Raw genomic sequence first — 19,555 nt, forward strand, 5'->3', positions numbered from 1 at the left:
TGTTTGACTTGTATTATATTACTTTTTTATGTTTTTTTTTTTTTTAACCTTTCTTTGTTTTTTTTATAACTTTTTTTTCCTTTTTAATACTCTTACTTTTTTTTAAACTTTTTTAATCTTCTTTTTTTACTTTTACTTTTCATATTTTTCACTACATTTTATACTTTTACTTTGATTTATTTTCTTTACTTTTTTTTACTTTACTTGATACTTATTACTTTTCTTTACTTTTTTTATTATTATTTTTTTTCTCCTTTTACTTACATATCTTCTACTTTATTTTTTACTTTATTTCATACTTTATTTATTTTTTTTTTTTTTTCTTTTCTAACAATTACTAACTTATTTACTTCACTTATTTTTTTTTATACATATTTTAGTACTACTTGACTTAATACTTTTTAACTTTTTTATCTACTTTTTAATTACTTATTTTTTCATTACTTTCTTATTATTACATATTTACTACTTTTTTTATACTTTACTTTATTTTTTTTTAGACTTCTTACTTCATTACTTTTACTTATTTGTCTTATTCTTAACTTTTCTTCTACATTGACTTTCACTATCTTAATTACTTTTAAACTTTTATGTTAATTATACTTTCCATTCTTTTAACTTTTATTTTTTACTTTAACTTTTTTTTATTTGGGTTCTACTTTATTTTTTTAAAGAATACTTTATTCTTTATTTTTTTTTTACTTAAAACTTTTTTTATTTCTTTTTACTTTTCTACTACTTATATTTCTTTTTTTATTCTTTATTTTGTCACTTTTTACTTATATTGTACTTTTACTAGTTTACTTTTTCTTTTTTCTTACTTTTTTTTATTATTCTTATGTTTAATTTTGTAATGGATTTCTTTTTTTAATACGGAACTATATTTTTTTTATATTATTTTATACTTTTTTTTTTTACTCTACGTTACATTTTTTATATTAGTAATTTGTTACGTTTTTTTCTTACTTTGTCTTTCTATTTTTTAAACTTACTCTTTTTTTTTTTACTTTTTTTTCTTACTTATTATGTATCTTTTTTTTTATATAATTAGTTTTTTAAAAAAAAAAATAAGAAGCAAAACCTTTAATTAGATATAATATACCAAAAACAAAAACATTCAAACCACTTATATATAATTCCAAAACAAAAACCAAAAAACACAGAAAAAAAGGTACAACCAAAACAAAAAATCCCCTTGATGCCCCTGCCGCACTACCACATGTGACTTAGCCGGCGACACCGGGCAAGTGCGGGGGGCCCCAACCCACCCCTCCCTATATTAACTTTCATAAAAGGGTAAACCAGAGGAGACATATGCGAGGAGTGCACCTCCACCTCGAAGGCTCCATGGTGGTCTAATGAGTGGTGGAGGTAACCACAGATTAGGAAAAAAGGAGCGATAGATGTAAGTTTGAGGAAAGAACCTGGCTGTTTTGCCCAGAGTAACGAAGCTTAAAGGGTAAAGTGAATAGTGGTTTTAAGGAAAAACTTGGGATACAGTCGGGTATAGTGAGAGGACGAAGAGCCAGGGAAGGAATACCCTACTTACCTGAATCAGGAGTTGTGGGAGTATGAGAATAGAGTGTAAGAAAGAAAAATCTAGATTAATATGGGTAAAAACTAGAAGTTATATGGCGAGAGATGGGTGATTATTGGTGCATAAGCCCACTGGGCATGAGAATAAAGATCAATGAAAGAGAGGCAAGTGTTTTTGGGAGGAGCAGCAGAATGATGAGGTTAGTGGATTTTGATGTCACAAGACCGGGTTTTCTAGTGAAGAATTGATTTGAATGCTCAGGGGAGTAAATGAGTGCATGAGATTGAGGGAAAAATGGTAATACATGGAGTGTTCAGTGATGTAAATGGAACTGTGTGAAGAGCATGTAGAATTATGAGCTGGGAAAAAGTCTGGTGATTGGGAATACCTGGTTAAAAAAAAGAGCAAGATAAACAAAAGTATACAATGAACGTAGGAGAGAAATTGGCCAGAGAGCGATATAATGGATACGTGTTAATTGATAGACCACGAAAGAGAGACTTTTGGATGTAATGTGCTGGAGAGGTGAAACTGGAGGGATATGACAGATCATTATCTTGTTGAGGCAAAAAGGTGAAGATAATGTGGGGTTTACAGAAAAGAAGAGAGAATGTTGGGGTGAAGAGAGTGGAGAAAGTAAGTGAGCTTGGGAAATGGAGACTTTGTGTAGGAAGTACCAAGGAAGAGACAGCGACAGAATGCAAAAGGTGAGCAAAGGAGTAAGGGGAGTAGGGGGAGGAATGGATGATATTTTTAGGGAAGCAGTGAAGCTTGCGCAAAAAAAGCTTAGGCAAAATGGAGAAGCGTGGAGGTGGGTTGATTAGAAAAGGTAGTGATTGGTGGAATGGAAAAGTAAATTTCTTAGATGAAAGAGAAGAGAGAGGCATTTGAATAGATTTTGCAGTGAAAAAATGCAAATGAGTGGGAGGGTATAGAATAAAGAGCCAGGAGGTCAAGAGAAAGGTGCAAGAGGTGAAAAGAAGGGCAAATTGAGAGTTGATGGTGAGAGAGTATCATTAAATTTCGGGTGAGAATAAAATGATGTAAAGGAGGTAAATAAAGTGCGAAAGACAAGGGAGCAAATGGGAAATTCGTGAATGGCGCAAATGGGGAGGTGAATAACAAGTAGGTGGTGATGATGAGAAGGATAAAGAGTGAGTATTTTTGAAGGTTTGTTGAATGTTTTTTGATGATTGAGTGGCAGATATAGGGTGTTATGGTTGAGGTGGTGTGCAAAGGGAGAGGTAAGGGAAATGATTTGGCTAAACCATAAGAGATTAGTAAACAGCTGTTATGGAAGATGAAAGCCGGCAAAGCAGCAGGTTTGGATGGTATTGCATTGGAATTGATAAAAAAAAGGGGTGACTGTAAGTTTACTGATAGGTAAGGTTATTTAATGTATGTTGAACTCATGGTGAGGGTGCCTGAAGGATTGCGGAATGCATGCATAGTGCCAATGTACACAGGCAACGGGGATCAGAGTGAGTGCTCAAATAACAGAGTTATAAGTTTGTTTGAGTATCCTGGTAAAATTATAATGGGCGGGGTATTGATTGAAGGGATGAAGTCGTGGGTACAGAGCATCAGATTGGGGACGAGCAGTGTGGTTTCAGAAGGTGGTAGAGGATGTGTGGATCAGTGTTTTGCTTTGAAGAATGTAATGTGGAGAAATACTTAGATAGAACAAATGGATTTTGGTATGTAGCATTTAATGGATCTGGAGAAAGGCAAATGATAGAGTTATAGAGATGCTCTGAGGGAGGTATTAAGAAATAATGGTGTGGGAAGCAAGTGTTAGAAGCAGTGAAAAGTTTTTTTATCGAGGCTGTAAGGCATGTTAAGTGTAGAAGAGAGGAAAGTGAATGGTTCTCAGTGAATGTAGGTTTGCGGCAGGGATCTGATGTCTCCATGGTTTTAATTTGTTTATGGATGGGTTTGATAGGGAAGGTGAATGCAAGAGTTTTGGAAAGAGGGGCAAGATCAGTCCCGTGTTTGGATGAGAGAGTACAATAATTCATACTGTCCCTGTCCTTAATCATTCCTATCGCCACACCGCCACACATGGAAATAACAACCCCCTTCCCACCCTCATGTGCGCGAGGGTAGCGCTAGGACAAGACAACAAAGGCCCCATTTGATCACGATGCTCTCAGTCTCTAGCTTCATGAATAATGCACTGAACCACAGCTCCCTTTCCACATCCAGGCCCCACAGACTTACCATGGTTTACCCCAATAGCCTCTCACATGCCCTGGTTTCAATCCATTGACAGCACGTCACCCCGGTATACCCACATCATACCAATTCACTCTAATCCATGCACGCCTTTCACCGTGGGGGGGCCAAACTATCCTCCCCTCCCGGTATTTTAACTTTCCTAAAATGGGAAACAGAAAGAAGTGAGCAGCGGGGCAAGCGCTCATCTCATGTAGGCTCAGATTGGGGAGTCCTAACGTGTGGTGGATGAGTCACCAAGAATTAAAGAAGGAGAGTGATAGTAGCACGTTTGAGGAAAGTGAACCTGAATGTTTTGGCACTGAGTGAAAACGAAGCTCAAGGGTAAAGGGGAAGAGTGGTTTGGGAATGTCATGGGAGTAAAGGCAAGGGTTATCGAGGACAAGAGCAAGGGAAGGAGTAGCACTACTCCAGAAACAGGAGTAGTGGGAGGATTAATGTGGAAAGAATGTAAAAAGTAAATCTAGATTAATAGGGTAAAACTAAAATTTAAGGAGAGAGATGGGTGATTATTGGGCATATGCACCTAGCATGAGAAGAAAGATCATGAGAGGCTATGTGTTTTGGAGCAGCTGAATGAGTTGTTAGTGGTTTTGATGAACAAGACCGGTTATAGTGAAGGGTGATTTGAATGCAAAGGGAGTAATGTGCCAGTTGAGAGACAACATTGGTGTAACATGGGGTGTTCAGTGTTGTAACTGAAATGGTGAAGGAGCTTGTAGATTTATGTGCTAAAAAGGACTGGATTGGGAATACCTGGTTTAAAAAGCGAGATCACATAAGTATAACGTCATTAAGTAGGAGAGATGGCCAGAGATCGTTATTGGAATAACGTGTTATTGACATTCGCGCGAAAAGAAGACTTTTGGATGTTGCTGAGAGGTGCAACAGGAGGGGATGTCTGATCATTATCTTGTGGAGGCGAAGGTGAAGATTTGTGGGGTTTTCAGAAAAGAAGAAGAGAATGTTGGGTATGAAGAGGGTGGTGAGAGTAAGTGAGCTTGGTAATAGGAGACCTTTGTGGGAAATACCAGGAGAGACTGAGTACAGAATGGAAAAGGTTAGAGCACAGGAGTAAGGGGATGGGGAGGAATGGGATGTATTTAGGGAAAGCAGTGATGGCTGGCGCAAAAGATGCTAGTGGCATGAGAGCGTTGGGAAGGTGGGTTGATTAGAAAGGGTAGCGAGTGTGGGAATGAAAGAATAAAGAATTATTAGTGAAATATTAGTGAAAGAGGCATTGGAAACGATATTTTGCAGGGAAAAAATGCAAATGAGTGAGAGATGTATAAATAGAAAGAGACAGCGGTCAAGAGAAAGGGAAAAGTGTTTTAGAATCTGGGGGGAAGGACGGGAAAAAGGGCGGAAGTGGATCATAGGGTGGGGGGCAGGGCAAAAATTTTGGGGGGCCCTTTAAGAATTTTGGGGGAAATCAGAACATTACCCCGGAAAAACAAAAATGGGTTGGGTTTTAAGGGAAAAGGGTTTTTCCCAAAAATGTTTTAAGGTTTTCGAGGCGTGGTATGGAAAAGAGTTTTTCGCAGGGGGAAGGATGTGGGAAAAGAGAATTTTTAGGACAAAATGTGGTTGAGGTGGTTTGAACGAGTGAGTAACGTAAGGGTAAGAGAGAAGTGTGGAAATAAAAAGAGCGGGTTGAAAAGAGCAGAAGAGGGGGGTTTTTTAAATTGGTTTTGGGGACATTGGAGAGAATGAGTGGGGGAAAGAATGACCAAGAGGAAAATTGTGTCGAGGTGGGGGAACGAGGAGAAGGGAGACCAAATTGGATTTTGGAAAAAATGAGTGAAAAAGAATTTTTTTGATCGGGGGCCCGAACATGCAGGGGGGTGAAAAAGGGGGGCAAGGAAAAAGAGTGAAATTTGGGCGATGTGGGGGGATACCGGGGGTTTACTTGGGGTCAGTGGAATTGGGAAACAAAGGTATGTGAAGCGTCTGGGGTAAACCATGGAAAGCTGTGTAGGTATGTATATTTGTGTGTGTGGACGTATGTATATACATGTGTATGGGGGGGGGTTGGGCCATTTCTTTCGTCTGTTTCCTTGCGCTACCTCGCAAACGCGGGAGAGAGCGACAAAGTATAATAAATATAAATAAATATATATATATATATATATATATATATATATATATATATATATATATATATATATATATATATATATATATATATATTTTTTTTTTTATACTTTGTCGCTGTCTCCCGCAATTGCGAGGTAGCGCAAGGAAACAGACGGAAGAAATGGCCCAACCCCCCCCCATACACATGTATTTACATACGTCCACACACGCAAATATACATACCTACACAGCTTTCCATGGTTTACCCCAGACGCTTCACATGCCTCTCACTATTTTTTTTTTTCCCTTTTCTTTCATACATATTTGCCATTTCCCACATTAAGAAGAGAGGACTAAACCTTACAGGGAATATCCTTACTTGGCCCCCTTCTCTGTTCCCTATTTTGGAAAATCAAAAATGGAAGGGAAGGATTTACTTACATTCTTTAGATTTTAAGTGTATTTTGTGAAGAAAGTGTGTGAGGATGGAAATTGTGTTTCTGTCTGTTTTCCAGAATGAGGGTATATTCTTTTTTATGTGTAGTGTTGTAGTCAAACCCATTGTAAAGACATATAGTAAATTTTTCTTGAATTTCAATGTTCTGAATGTGTTTTCCTTATAGATGTATTTTTATTATGTGCATTATTTTGGTAAGATACTTCCAGAATCAGTAACAGCCATAACTTATTATAGAGTACATTCTTCTGGGTTATCAATATTGTGAGTATTCATTGCAGGGCGGCTCTCTTGAAGATCGTGTCATCCGTTTAGAGGGTGACAAGGATTCCTTACAGCTTCAAGTGACAGTTCTCAGTGAACAGATCGAGGCACAGACTGAAAAGATCACAGACTTAGAGAAATTGCTGGAGCAGAAAAAAGAACTGCTACAGAATACTGAGGAACAGTTACAAAAAGTAAGTAAGAAAATCTATATTGGGAAACTTATGAAGCAAGATCATCAGATACAAAAGTGGTCAAAATGTCAAAATACAGAAGTTATTATAGTTTTGTATGACTTTTATGCAGAAGTTGTAGTCAGTTAACTTTGTACAGATACATTTTATTCTCCTGCACACTGTCTTGATCGACTTTCCTTGGGATAGGCACTGCTTCTCTGATCTTGATGCCTTATGTTGTGCTGAACGCACAACAGAAGTTTTCTTGTAGTTCTTTTTTTACCTCTATCATGTTCTTATTGATCTTGCTCTGATGCCTGTTGCATCAGGGATGATATGTGAAACTCATCCCACTTTCATTTCTGCTTAGAATGATTGCAGATCTGTTCATTGTATTGTCAAGCATGCTTTCATAAAAAGAAAGTGTGCTGACTTGACTTCTTTTATCAACATATCTTCTTGTTCCATAACCAAAAATATATACAACTGCTGTAGTTCATCCATTCATCCTCTGTTTTTGTTTGACCAGTCCGTTGCTGACTCTACATCTGATAAAGCATCTCTCTCTCTCTCTCTCTCTCTCTCTCTCTCTCTCTCTCTCTCTCTCTCTCTCTCTCCATTGTTTGCCTACATTGTCTAGATGTTAACTCACTCCTAAGGTTTGCACCTGTGGCATGTATTTGGCTGCTGCTTCACACAGTGTCTGTGTGGAGACCAGCCATTTAGGAATTGGCTGTTATGATGCCTCCCTCTTCCCTTAAACAGCTAAGCTGTGGAATTCACTTCCTTCCTTTATCTTTCCTTCTTCATATAAGTTTTCCTCCTTTAAGAGTCAGATTTACAAATACTTGCAGGATTATGATCAATTTCTTTCATTTTTTTTATACTTTTCTCTTTCACCTGAAATGGCTTTGATTGGGACATGTTTTGCCCATGCTATTTTGGTCATTATAAAAAAGATTGTACACAGTCACTGGTAGGATGTGTTCATCATGTAACAAGCTATATTCTTTGTATCCATGATTTTTTTAACCCTTTTAGGACTTTATACTGCTAGAATTGTCATGTCAAACAAACTTTCCTATTGTTTAAGGAAAAATTTTCAAGCCTTAAGCCTTTACAGACATTAGAAACAAGGAATTCCACGAAAATCATTGAATTCCCAAGCCTTAAATCTGTAAATATTGCCAGAATATACTAATAGTGTTAGCATTTTTAGGGTTATGAGAATATTAAAATAACACATACATTAAAATTTCTTTGTGTCATTGTATGTATAAAAGGTATGTTCCACTACCTTGTGAGGTTGAGTGACATAAATGGAAAAGATTCTCTCAATACAGTCCCGCCTCAACATGCTTGGCACTTAATTCAATGCTGCAGGGCTAGACTCCTCCCACTCAAACTGCTATATAACTAACCACCAACCCCCAAGTAGAAATAAAAAGCTTACCCCTGCCTCTCACTTCAATAACCTTTACTCACAAAGCCCTCCACCTCTAGCAGATACAACACTGACAAAACATATGTACCCTGAACTTCCCCAACAAGCACTAAACAACCAATATCCTAACTCAATCTGAAACTCCAACCCACCAGATATACATCAGTCTGAAACAAAGCTCCCCAGACAAACACAAGTCACACTCCCATCCATGTTGTGGACATCACCCATCACTACAACACTATAAACACTCATCATTTTCCAAGACCCTTCATGCCCACATTGCAGCTTCCATAAAGAAGACACTGAGCCCATACTGCTCACTGCCATTGCACTACCTGTACAAAGATGCACACATTACAACACTTTATGACATGGTTCCCCCCCCCCCTTATGCATGACAATTTCTGGAAGATGGAACACAAGGAGGAAAGCAAGAAGTGCTCATCCTCCTCAAAGGCTCACGCTGGGATGTCTAAATGTGTGTGGATATAACCAAGATTGAGAAGAAAGGTATTATGTTGAGGAAAGGAACTTGTATGCTCTGCCACTGATTAAAACAAAGGCCAAGAGTAAAGGAAAAAAAGGGTTTGGAATTGTCATAAGAATAAAGTCAGGGGTTGGTGTGAGGGCAAGAGCTATGCAGGAGTTAGCATTTTACTGAAGCAGTTGTTGGAATATGTGAAAGAATGTAAGTGGACTCCAGACTGATGTGGGTAAAATGAAAGTGGATTGTGAGAGATTGGTGACTGTTAGTGCATATGCACCTAGCCATAGATAGGAAGGTCATGAGAAACAATTGTTTTGGGATCAGCTGAGTGAGTGTGTCAGCTGTTTTAATGCATGAGATCAAATATTAGTGGTGGGTGATTTGAATGCAAAGGTGGGTAATGTGGCAGTTAAGGGTATAATGAGGGGTATGGGGTATTTAATGTAGTAAATGGATATGGTGAACAGCTTGTGGAGTAGGAAAGATGGTCAGCTGGTATGATTGGATTACATACAAATTGATAGGGGTGCAAAGGAGAGACTTTTAAATGTGAATGTGTTGAGAGGAGCAGCTGGTGGGATGTCTGATCATTACCTTGTGGAGGCAAGGGAAAAGAGTTGTTAAAGGCTTTCAGAAAAGAGGAAATGCTATGAAAGAGAAAAGAATGGGGAATGTAAGTGAGCTTGGAAAAAAGACTTGTGTGAAGAAATACCTTGAGAGATTGACTGAAGAATGGCAAAAGGTGAAAGTAAATGAAGCTAGTGGAGTAGGTGAGGAATGGGAAGTATTTAGGGAAGCAGAGCTATTATGTGCAAGAGATGTGTGTGGCATGAGTAAGGTGGGAGGTGGGCAGGTGGGAAGACAGCAGGCCTAATGGTTCGGTCAGAGAAGTGAAGTCTGAGCCGATAGCGGAGGAAGGCCCTGGCCCTCGTCCTAACATGAAATAGCACTTACACCATACACAAAGACACACACACATATATATATACACGAACATGTGGGCACACACACACACGTCGTAACACCCCCCTCCTTAAAGGAGAAAATTCCTGGAAGAGGAATGTTCTCACCTTACGAGTGGGATAAACAGTCAGCTCACACATTATGTGCGACAGCAATATGGTGAATGTCTAAATTATACTCTTGAAGGAACAAGGCCCACCTAGTTAACCTTTGATTCTTATCTCGGAACTTGTTAACATATTTGAGTGGGTGGTGGTCAGTATACACCCTGATAATATCGCCTGAAGGGCACAAATATACATGAAAGTGTTGCAGTGCAAGTATTAAAGACAAAAGTTCCTTCTCAATGATGGAATAATTTCTTGGGGCTTGATTGAATTTCTTACTAAAAAGCATACAGGATGGTCAACCTTGTTTTTGTCCTCCTGCAAGAGGACTGCACCGGCTCCCACATTACTGGCATCTACTGCTAACTTGAATAGCTGGTCGAAATCAGGAGCCTGGAAAATAGGACTATTACAAAGTATGGATTTTAACTGATGAAAGATTGTCTCACACTGCTCATTCCAAACATATCTAACATCCTTCTTCAATAAATCTTTCAGAGGAGTTGCGAGTGTTGCAAAGTTAACAGTGAACATCTGGTAGTACCCAACCATACCCATAAAATGTCTCAGTTCTCTTCTAGATCGAGGGGGCACCCATCTGGGATAAAGCGTGGACTTTTGCAGTCAGTGGGGCTAGCTCACCTTGACTGATCACATAGCCCAAATACTGCACCTTGGCCTTCACAGATTCGCATTTGTCCCAACTGAGAACAAGGTTAGCCTCATTCAAGACCGTCAGAATGTTGTCAAGTCTCAGTAGATGTACGTCCCAACTCTGACTGTATATCACAGTATCGTCCAGGTAGACGACACAACCAGGCAGGTCTCTGATAAGGATTTCCATAAATCCTTGAAATGTGGCAGGGGCATTCTTCATGCCAAAAGGCATCACTTTACACTTATAAGTCCGTCCTAACACTACAAAGGTGCTGATGTCTTGTGCTTTCTCTGTCATTCTAATCTTCCAGTACCCTTTACTGAGATCTAACGTTGACAGGAAGCGAGCATTGCCGACATGATCTCTGCAGTCTTCCACACGCAGCAGGGGGTAATTATCAGTTCTTGTCACCTCATTAACCCGGCGGTAGTCAATACAGAACCGATAGGTCCCATCGGGCTTGGGTATGAGAGTAATAGGGGAGCTCCACTCTGACTGACATGGCTCAATCAGGTCGTGCTCCAGCATATAGTTCAGCTCACTGTGAAGGATGACTGCTCATTCTGGGCTCACCTGGTACGGAGCTTGTTTGACAGGTCGGGCATCTCCCACGTCTACATCATGGCTTGTGAGTGAGTTCTGTCCAGGTGTGCTTCGGAAAACCTCCGGGTGTTTTGACAGCAGGGCGGATATCTGCACACATTGTTCCTCCATTAGATGCGAAAGTTTTGCCTCCCACTTCCTGTCCGTGCCTCCATCCGGTTTCCAGGTCTTTAAGGCACCCGCATGTATGTCGTCATCCTCGTCACATACGGCTACTGCTGGACGTTGGGTGCAGGCTGGCACAGTCGGTTCCAGAGGGGGAGGATCACATCTGAAATATGGCTTAAGCATGTTGGCAAGGCATATTCTCCAGCCTCTGTGCCTGTTAGGGGTAGAGACAAGGTAATGTGAGTCTCCTACACTCCGGATAATGGTTTAGGGACCCTGAAAATGGGCAGCTATATTTGTCCTGGCTGGGGTAGTAGAAGCAACACCTCGTTGCCCATCTCGAAACTTCTCAATCGAGACCATCTGTCATGCCATCTCATCATCCATTCCTGAGTCTCTCTTGAATGGGCACGAGACAAATGATCAGCCTCACCCACTGATTCTTGTACGGACTTGAAACCACCACTGGAGGTATCACACAGCTTCTCCTCACTAGTTTCATCCTCAGAGGGTGTCCTCAATTCCTCCGTCTCAACGGAGTCTGCCCCAGGGGAGAGGGTATTACACAGCTTCCTCTCGCTGGTCTCATTCTCAGAGAACGCACTGAGTCTCAGTGGAGTCTACACCAGCACGGAGGGTATCACACAACTTCCTCTCACTGGTCTTACTCTCAGGGAGTGTCTTCAGTTCCTCTGTCTCAACAGAGTGTACGCCAGGGGAGAGGGTATCACACAGCTTCCTCTCACTGGTCTCATTCTCAGAGGGTCTCCAGACTCTCCTTGCGGCACCAAGCCATCCAACATTGGCGACTTTACTAAGTGACCCTAAAGTTGAGAAGAGACTCACCGGCCTACGTTTGGTAGAATCTCTGGATTCCTTCACCCTAACCCAGCAATCCTTCACCTGGTGCCCAACCTTGTGACAGTGAAAGCAAGCCTTAACTCTCTCGGAGTTGTTTCCCTGACTTTTATGAGTTACTGGCAAGGGAGCAAATTCATGTGGGATTACATGACCGTTGGATTTCCCTTCTCCGTCAAAACCCTTTGAACATCTCTGTGTGGCAAGTTTAAGATTTGGGACGTACTCATCTGCTACTTTCTCAGCCTCCTCAAAAGTACTCGCTTCTTTAGTAATTATGTACTTCAGTACATCATGGGGTACACTGTCCTTACATCCCTCGAGTACAAATAGTTTTGTGATGGCTTCAGCATCACAAGCTTGTTCGGAGGGTACCCACTGCACGCATAGCCTGAACTTTTCGCGCAAGTGATCTAGGTAGTTTTGATCAGGACACTTATTTTTAGCTCTAAACTTGAGTTGGTATGCTTCGGGATTTAAATGATAAGCATTCAGCACTACCTGTTTCATGACCTCATAATCATTACACTGGTCACCGGTCAATGAGGCTTACGCAGACCCGACCTTACCAACGAGGTGGGGATGTATCACAGCCGTCCAAGATGACTTCACCCAAGAGAACTGATGGGCAGTGTGTTCAAACTTAAGGAAAAATGTAGTCACATCATCTTCACAGAACTTTGGTACAAGATCTAAGTTGTTCAGCCGAGACAACACAGATTCTGAAGGTGTAGCACCAAGTTGTAATTTTTCACGTTCGAAAGCGAGCCTAGCTTGTTCAGTCTGCTCCTTTTGCACTTGTGCATTGACCTTAGCTATCTCTAGTTGAATCCGCCAGTATTCGGGATCAACATTAGCATCACTAGGGATATGGGGAGGGATCGAGGCTTTGGCCGACCTCAATGATGGGATGGTATTGTCAACACTAATTTCAACATCAGGCACAGCATCTACGATCTGCTTGCCAACAAAATGATTTATTGATAAAGTCACCGACTGCACTTTACTAGCACTCTGGTCATAATTCACTTTTAACCTATCCGCAACAAGCCTCAATTCGTAACTTGTTAATGTCCTCGGGAGGGCTCAGATCGACAGAAATGGTCAACGTCAGTGTCGCTGGTCAATGGCATGATTAACGAATCGAGGAAAGAGATTCTGTTAGGGCAAGAAATATCCTGGCAAGGTCGCCAATTTTTATATGTTATGACATTTATTTTATCTTAGCAGGGTCGCCATATTTTAATGTTATACAATGCTGGATAAAACCATCTTAAAGTCATGGAATTAAATTAAACACCAGCATTAAAACTACTTATGATAAAAGAACTAAAGAGTGCAAAATAACAAACACATGAATCAGGCACAAATCATTTACGTTAACACTGAACATAAGTTTAACATTCCAGGTAAGATGTCAAACCAGGAGATCTCTCCTTTATGAAAATTTATCTTTAGTAACATGATTCAAGATACACTTATTGTTAGAAACTTCTGTGACAAGTTACAATACTCTATGACACTCGAAACTAAATGACAGAGGCAGTTCAACGCTGTAGAATCTATATCGCACACTTCACTTGGGCTATGGGCTTGGGACACTCAAAACTAAATGACAGAGGCAGTTCAACACCGTAGAATTTATATCATGCACTTCACTCAAGCTACGGGCTTGGGACACTTGAGACTAAATGACAGAGGCAGTTCAACGCCGTAGAATTTACATTGCGCACTTCACTCGGGCTACAGGCTTTGAGACAGAGGGAAAACCACTTACCTCGCTGGGCTAGAGAGGAATCAAGGCTCAGTGGGTGTCAGAGGTTTTTATTACAAGTAGGAATGACTTGCGTCTGCCCTGTTACCCTGTAGTGCCACCTTTGATTGGCTATGGGCCTAAGGTCCTGTTGTGATTGGATGAGGGTGGCTCCTAAGTGCCACTCCTACTTGGCTGGAGGGCCTCAGTTCCGGCGGTGATTGGAGGAAGGGCTATCCGTGAAACTGCTGGTTGGCTGGAGGATCCTAAGTCCGTCCCACATCTTGCCTAAAGCTCAACCTCCCCTTGTCCTGACAGCGACAACAGTGTACAGGAGGCCATATGCTGAAGGCTGACCACCCAACTTGACCTCCCATCAGCCTGGTGCCTTGGATGAAAGGTCCAAGTGTTGTGGTTAACTAGCTGCTCGACCTCCTTGACCCTGCGAAGCCATCTGGAACTTCAGAGGTGTGGGAAGACAGCAGGCCTAATGTTTCAGTCAGGGAAATGAAATCCGAGCCGATAATGGAGGAAGGCCCTTGCCCTCATCCTAACATGAAATAGCACTTACACCATACACAAAGACACACACATATATATACAAAACATGTGGGCACACACACACACACATGTTTGTAACAATATGTATATGTCTGTGTATGTATATGTATGTACGTGAAATGTATAGTTATGTATATGTGCGTGCATTTGCGTTTATGTATATATATGTGTATGTGGGTGGGTTGGGCCATTCTTTCGTCTGTTTCCTTGCGCTACCCTGTAAATGCGGGAAATAGTGAGTAAGTTTGATAAAAGAAAAATATATATATATATATCCTGGGAGCCTTGAAGAATGTGTGGAAGTCGAGAACATTATCTCGGAAAGCAAAAATGGGTATGTTTGAAGGAATAGTGGTTCCAACAATGTTGTATGGTTGCGAGGTGTGGGCTATGGATAGAGTTGTGCGCAGGAGGGTGGATGTGCCGGAAATGAGATGTTTGAGGACAATGTGTGGTGTGAGGTGGTTTGATCAAGTAAGTAATGTAAGGGTAAGAGAGATGTGTGGAAGTAAAAAGAGCATGGTTGAGAGAGCAGAAGAGGGTGTTTTGAAATAGTTTGGGCACATGGAGAGAATGAGTGAGGAAAGATTGACCAAGAGGATATATGTGTCGGAGGTGGAGGGAACAAGGAGAAGTGGGAGACCAAATTGGAGGTGGAAAGATGAAGTGAAAAAGATTTTGAGTGAACATGCAGGAGGGTGAAAGGCAAGCAAGGAATAGAGTGAACTGGATTGATGTGGTATACCGGGGTCACTGTGCTGTCAATGGATTGAATCAGGGCATGTGAAGCGTCTGGGGTAAACCATGGAAAGTTCTGTGGGGCGTGGATGTGGAAAGGGAGCTGTGGTTTCGGGCATTATTGCATGACAGCTAGAGACTGAGTGTGAACGAATGGGGCCTTTGTTGTCTTTTACTAGCGCTACCTCGCACACATGAGGGGGGAGGGGGTTGTTATTTCATGTGTGGCAAGGTGGTGATGGGAATAAATAAAGGCAGACAGTATGAATTATGTACATGTGTATATATGTATATATCTGTGTGTGTATATATATATATGTATACATATATATATATATATATATATATATATATATATATATATATATGTATACATTGGTTCTCAGTGAATGTAGGTTTGCGGCAGGGGTGTGTGATGTCTCCATGGTTGTTTAATTTGTTTATGGATGGGGTTGTTAGGGAGGTAAATGCAAGAGTCTTGGAAAGATGGGCAAGTATGAAGTCTGTTGGGGATGAGAGAGCTTGGGAAGTGAGTCAGTTGTTGTTCGCTGATGATACAGCGCTGGTGGCGGATTCATGTGAGAAACTGCAGAAGCTGGTGACGGAGTTTGGTAAAGTGTGTGGAAGAAGAAAGTTAAGAGTAAATGTGAATAAGAGCAAGGTTATTAGGTACAGTAGGGTTGAGGGTCAAGTCAATTGGGAGGTGAGTTTGAATGGAGAAAAACTGGAGGAAGTGAAGTGTTTTAGATATCTGGGAGTGGATCTGTCAGCGGATGGAACCATGGAAGCGGAAGTGGATCATAGGGTGGGGGAGGGGGCGAAAATTTTGGGAGCCTTGAAAAATGTGTGGAAGTCGAGAACATTATCCCGGAAAGCAAAAATGGGTATGTTTGAAGGAATAGTAGTTCCAACAATGTTGTATGGTTGCGAGGCGTGGGCTATGGATAGAGTTGTGCGCAGGAGGATGGATGTGCTGGAAATGAGATGTTTGAGGACAATATGTGGTGTGAGGTGGTTTGATCGAGTAAGTAACGTAAGGGTAAGAGAGATGTGTGGAAATAAAAAGAGCGTGGTTGAGAGAGCAGAAGAGGGTGTTTTGAAATGGTTTGGGCACATGGAGAGAATGAGTGAGGAAAGATTGACCAAGAGGATATATGTGTCGGAGGTGGAGGGAACGAGGAGAAGAGGGAGACCAAATTGGAGGTGGAAAGATGGAGTGAAAAGGATTTTGTGTGATCGGGGCCTGAACATGCAGGAGGGTGAAAGGAGGGCAAGGAATAGAGTGAATTGGAGCGATGTGGTATACAGGGGTTGACGTGCTGTCAGTGGATTGAATCAAGGCATGTGAAGCGTCCGGGGTAAACCAAGGAAAGCTGTGTAGGTATGTATATTTGCGTGTGTGGACGTGTGTATGTACATGTGTATGTGGGGGGTTGGGCCATTTCTTTCGTCTGTTTCCTTGCGCTACCTCGCAAACGCGGGAGACAGCGACAAAGTATAAAAAAAAAAAAAAAAAATACATTGAGATGTATAGGTATGTATATTTTGCGTGTGTGGATGTGTATGTATGGACATGTGTATGTGGGTGGGTTGGGCCATTCTTTCGTGTGTTCCCTTGCGCTATCTCACTAATGCGGGAGACAGCGACAAAGCAAAATAGATAAATAAAATATATATATATTCTATTTCTCCATGATTGTTTAATTTGTTTATGGATGGGGTTGTTAGGGAGGTGAATGCAAGAGTTTTGGAGAGAGGGGCAAGCATGCAGTCTATTGTGGATGAGAGGACTTGGGAAGTGAGTCAGTTGTTGTTTGTTGACGATACAGCGCTTGTGGCTGATTTGGGTGAGAAACTGTAGAAGTTGGTGACTGAGTTTGGTATAGTGTGTGAAAGAAGAAAGCTGAGAGTAAATGTGAATAAGAGCAAGGTTATTAGGTACTGTAGGGTGGAGGGACAAGTCAATAGGGAGGTAAGTTTGAATGGAGAAAAACTGGAGGAAGTGAAGTGTTTTTGATATCTGGGAGTGGATTTGGCAGCGGATGGGACCATGGAAATGGAAGTGAGTCACAGGTTGGGGAGGGGGCAAAGGTTCTGGGAGCTTTGAAGAATGTGTGGAAGGTGAGAACATTATCTCGGAAAGCAGAAATGGGTATGTATGAAGGAATAGTGGTTCCAACAATGTTATATGGTTGTGAGGCATGGGCTATCGATAGGGTTGTTTGGAGGAGGGTGGATGTGATGGAAATGAGATGTTTGAAGACAATATGTGGTGTGATGTGGTAAGAGAGATGTGTGGTAATAAAAAGAGTGTGGTTGAGAGAGCAGAAGAGGGTATATTGAAATGGTTTGGTCTCATGAAGAGAATGAGTGAGGAAAGAGTGACAAATAGGATATATGTGTCAGAGGTGGGGGGAACGAGGAGAAGTAGGTAACCAAATTGGAGGTGGAAGGATGGAGTGAAAAAGATTTTGAGTGATCAGGGACTGAACATACAGGAGGGTGAAAGGTGTGCAAGGAAAAGTGAATTGGACCAATGTTGTATACTGGGGTAGATGTTCTGTCATGGATTGAATCAGGGCATGTGAAGCGTCGGGTAAACCATGGAAAGTTTTGTTGGGCATGGATGTGGAAAGGGAGCTTTGGTTTCGGTGCATTATACATGACAGCTAGAGATTGAGTGTGAACGAATGTGGCCTTTGTTGTCTTTTTCTAGTGCTACCTCGCGTGTGTGCGGGTGGAGGGGGTTGTCATTTCATGTGTGGCGGGTTGGCGATGGGAATGAATACAGGCTTCAAATATAAATTATGTATATGTGTATATATGTATATGTATATGTATATGGGTGATTATTGGTGCATATGCACCTGGGCATGAGAAGAAAGATCAAGAGAGGCAAGTGTTTTGGGAGCAGCTGAATGAGTGTGTTAGTGGTTTTGATGCACGAGACCGGGTTATAGTGATGGGTGATTTGAATGCAAAGGTGAGTAATGTGGCAGTTGAGGGAATTATTGGTATACATGGGGTGTTCAGTGTTGTAAATGGAAATGGTGAAGAGCTTGTAGATTTATGTGCTGAAAAAGGACTGATGATTGGGAATACCTGGTTTAAAAAGCGAGATATACATAAGTATACTTATGTAAGTAAGAGAGATGGCCAGAGAGTGTTATTGGATTACGTGTTAATTGACAGGCGTGCGAAAGAGAGACTTTTGGATGTTAATGTGCTGAGAGGTGCAACTGGAGGGATGTCTGATCATTATCTTGTGGAGGCTAAGGTGAAGATTTGTATGGGTTTTCAGAAAAGAAGAGTGAATGTTGGGGTGAAGAGGGTGGCGAGAGTAAGTGAGCTTGAGAAGGAGACCTGTGTGAGGAAGTACCAGGAGAGACTGAGTACAGAATGGAAAAAGGTGAGAACAATGGAAGCAAGGGGAGTGGGGGAGGAATGGGATGTATTTAGGGAATCAGTGATGGATTGCGCAAAAGATGCTTGTGGCATGAGAAGAGTGGGAGGTGGGTTGATTAGAAAGGGTAGTGAGTGGTGGGATGAAGAAGTAAGAGTATTAGTGAAAGAGAAGAGAGAGGCATTTGGACGATTTTTGCAGGGAAAAAATGCAATTGAGTGGGAGATGTATAAAAGAAAGAGACAGGAGGTCAAGAGAAAGGTGCAAGAGGTGAAAAAAAGGGCAAATGAGAGTTGGGGTGAGAGAGTATCATTAAATTTTAGGGAGAATAAAAAGATGTTCTGGAAGGAGGTAAATAAAGTGCGTAAGACAAGGGAGCAAATGGGAACTTCAGTGAAGGGCGCAAATGGGGAGGTGATAACAAGTAGTGGTGATGTGAGAAGGAGATGGAGTGAGTATTTTGAAGGTTTGTTGAATGTGTTTGATGATAGAGTGGCAGATATAGGGTGTTTTGGTCGAGGTGGTGTGCAAAGTGAGAGGGTTAGGGAAAATGATTTGGTAAACAGAGAAGAGGTAGTGAAAGCTTTGCGGAAGATGAAAGCCGGCAAGGCAGCAGGTTTGGATGGTATTGCACTGGAATTTATTAAAAAAGGGGGTGACTGTATTGTTGACTGGTTGGTAAGGTTATTTAATGTATGTATGACTCATGGTGCGGTGCCTGAGGATTGGCGGAATGCGTGCATAGTGCCATTGTACAAAGGCAAAGGGGATAAGAGTGAGTGCTCATATTACAGAGGTATAAGTTTGTTGAGTATTCCTGGTAAATTATATGGGAGGGTATTGATTGAGAGGGTGAAGGCATGTACAGAGCATCAGATTGGGGAAGAGCAGTGTGGTTTCAGAAGTGGTAGAGGATGTGTGGATCAGGTGTTTGCTTTGAAGAATGTATGTGAGAAATACTTAGAAAAGCAAATGGATTTGTATGTAGCATTTATGGATCTGGAGAAGGCATATGATAGAGTTGATAGAGATGCTCTGTGGAAGGTATTAAGAATATATGGTGTGGGAGGAAAGTTGTTAGAAGCAGTGAAAAGTTTTTATCGAGGATGTAAGGCATGTGTACG

General features: G+C 41.3%; 1 protein-coding gene across 9 annotated transcripts in view; it reads left to right on the forward strand.

Annotated features, from left to right (window-relative positions):
* LOC139763685 (uncharacterized) overlaps window positions 1-19,555 on the forward strand; it is a 265,984-nt gene that overhangs the window by 80,914 nt on the left and 165,515 nt on the right. For all 9 annotated transcript variants that reach the window (XM_071689996.1, XM_071690001.1, XM_071690002.1 and 6 more), the window contains exon 3: window positions 6,587-6,763. In XM_071689996.1, coding sequence (XP_071546097.1) covers window positions 6,587-6,763 — 177 coding nt within the window. The remainder of the gene's footprint in view (window positions 1-6,586; window positions 6,764-19,555) is intronic.

This window comes from Panulirus ornatus, chromosome 47 (assembly GCF_036320965.1).
Source record: "Panulirus ornatus isolate Po-2019 chromosome 47, ASM3632096v1, whole genome shotgun sequence".
Lineage (NCBI taxonomy): Eukaryota > Metazoa > Arthropoda > Malacostraca > Decapoda > Palinuridae > Panulirus > Panulirus ornatus.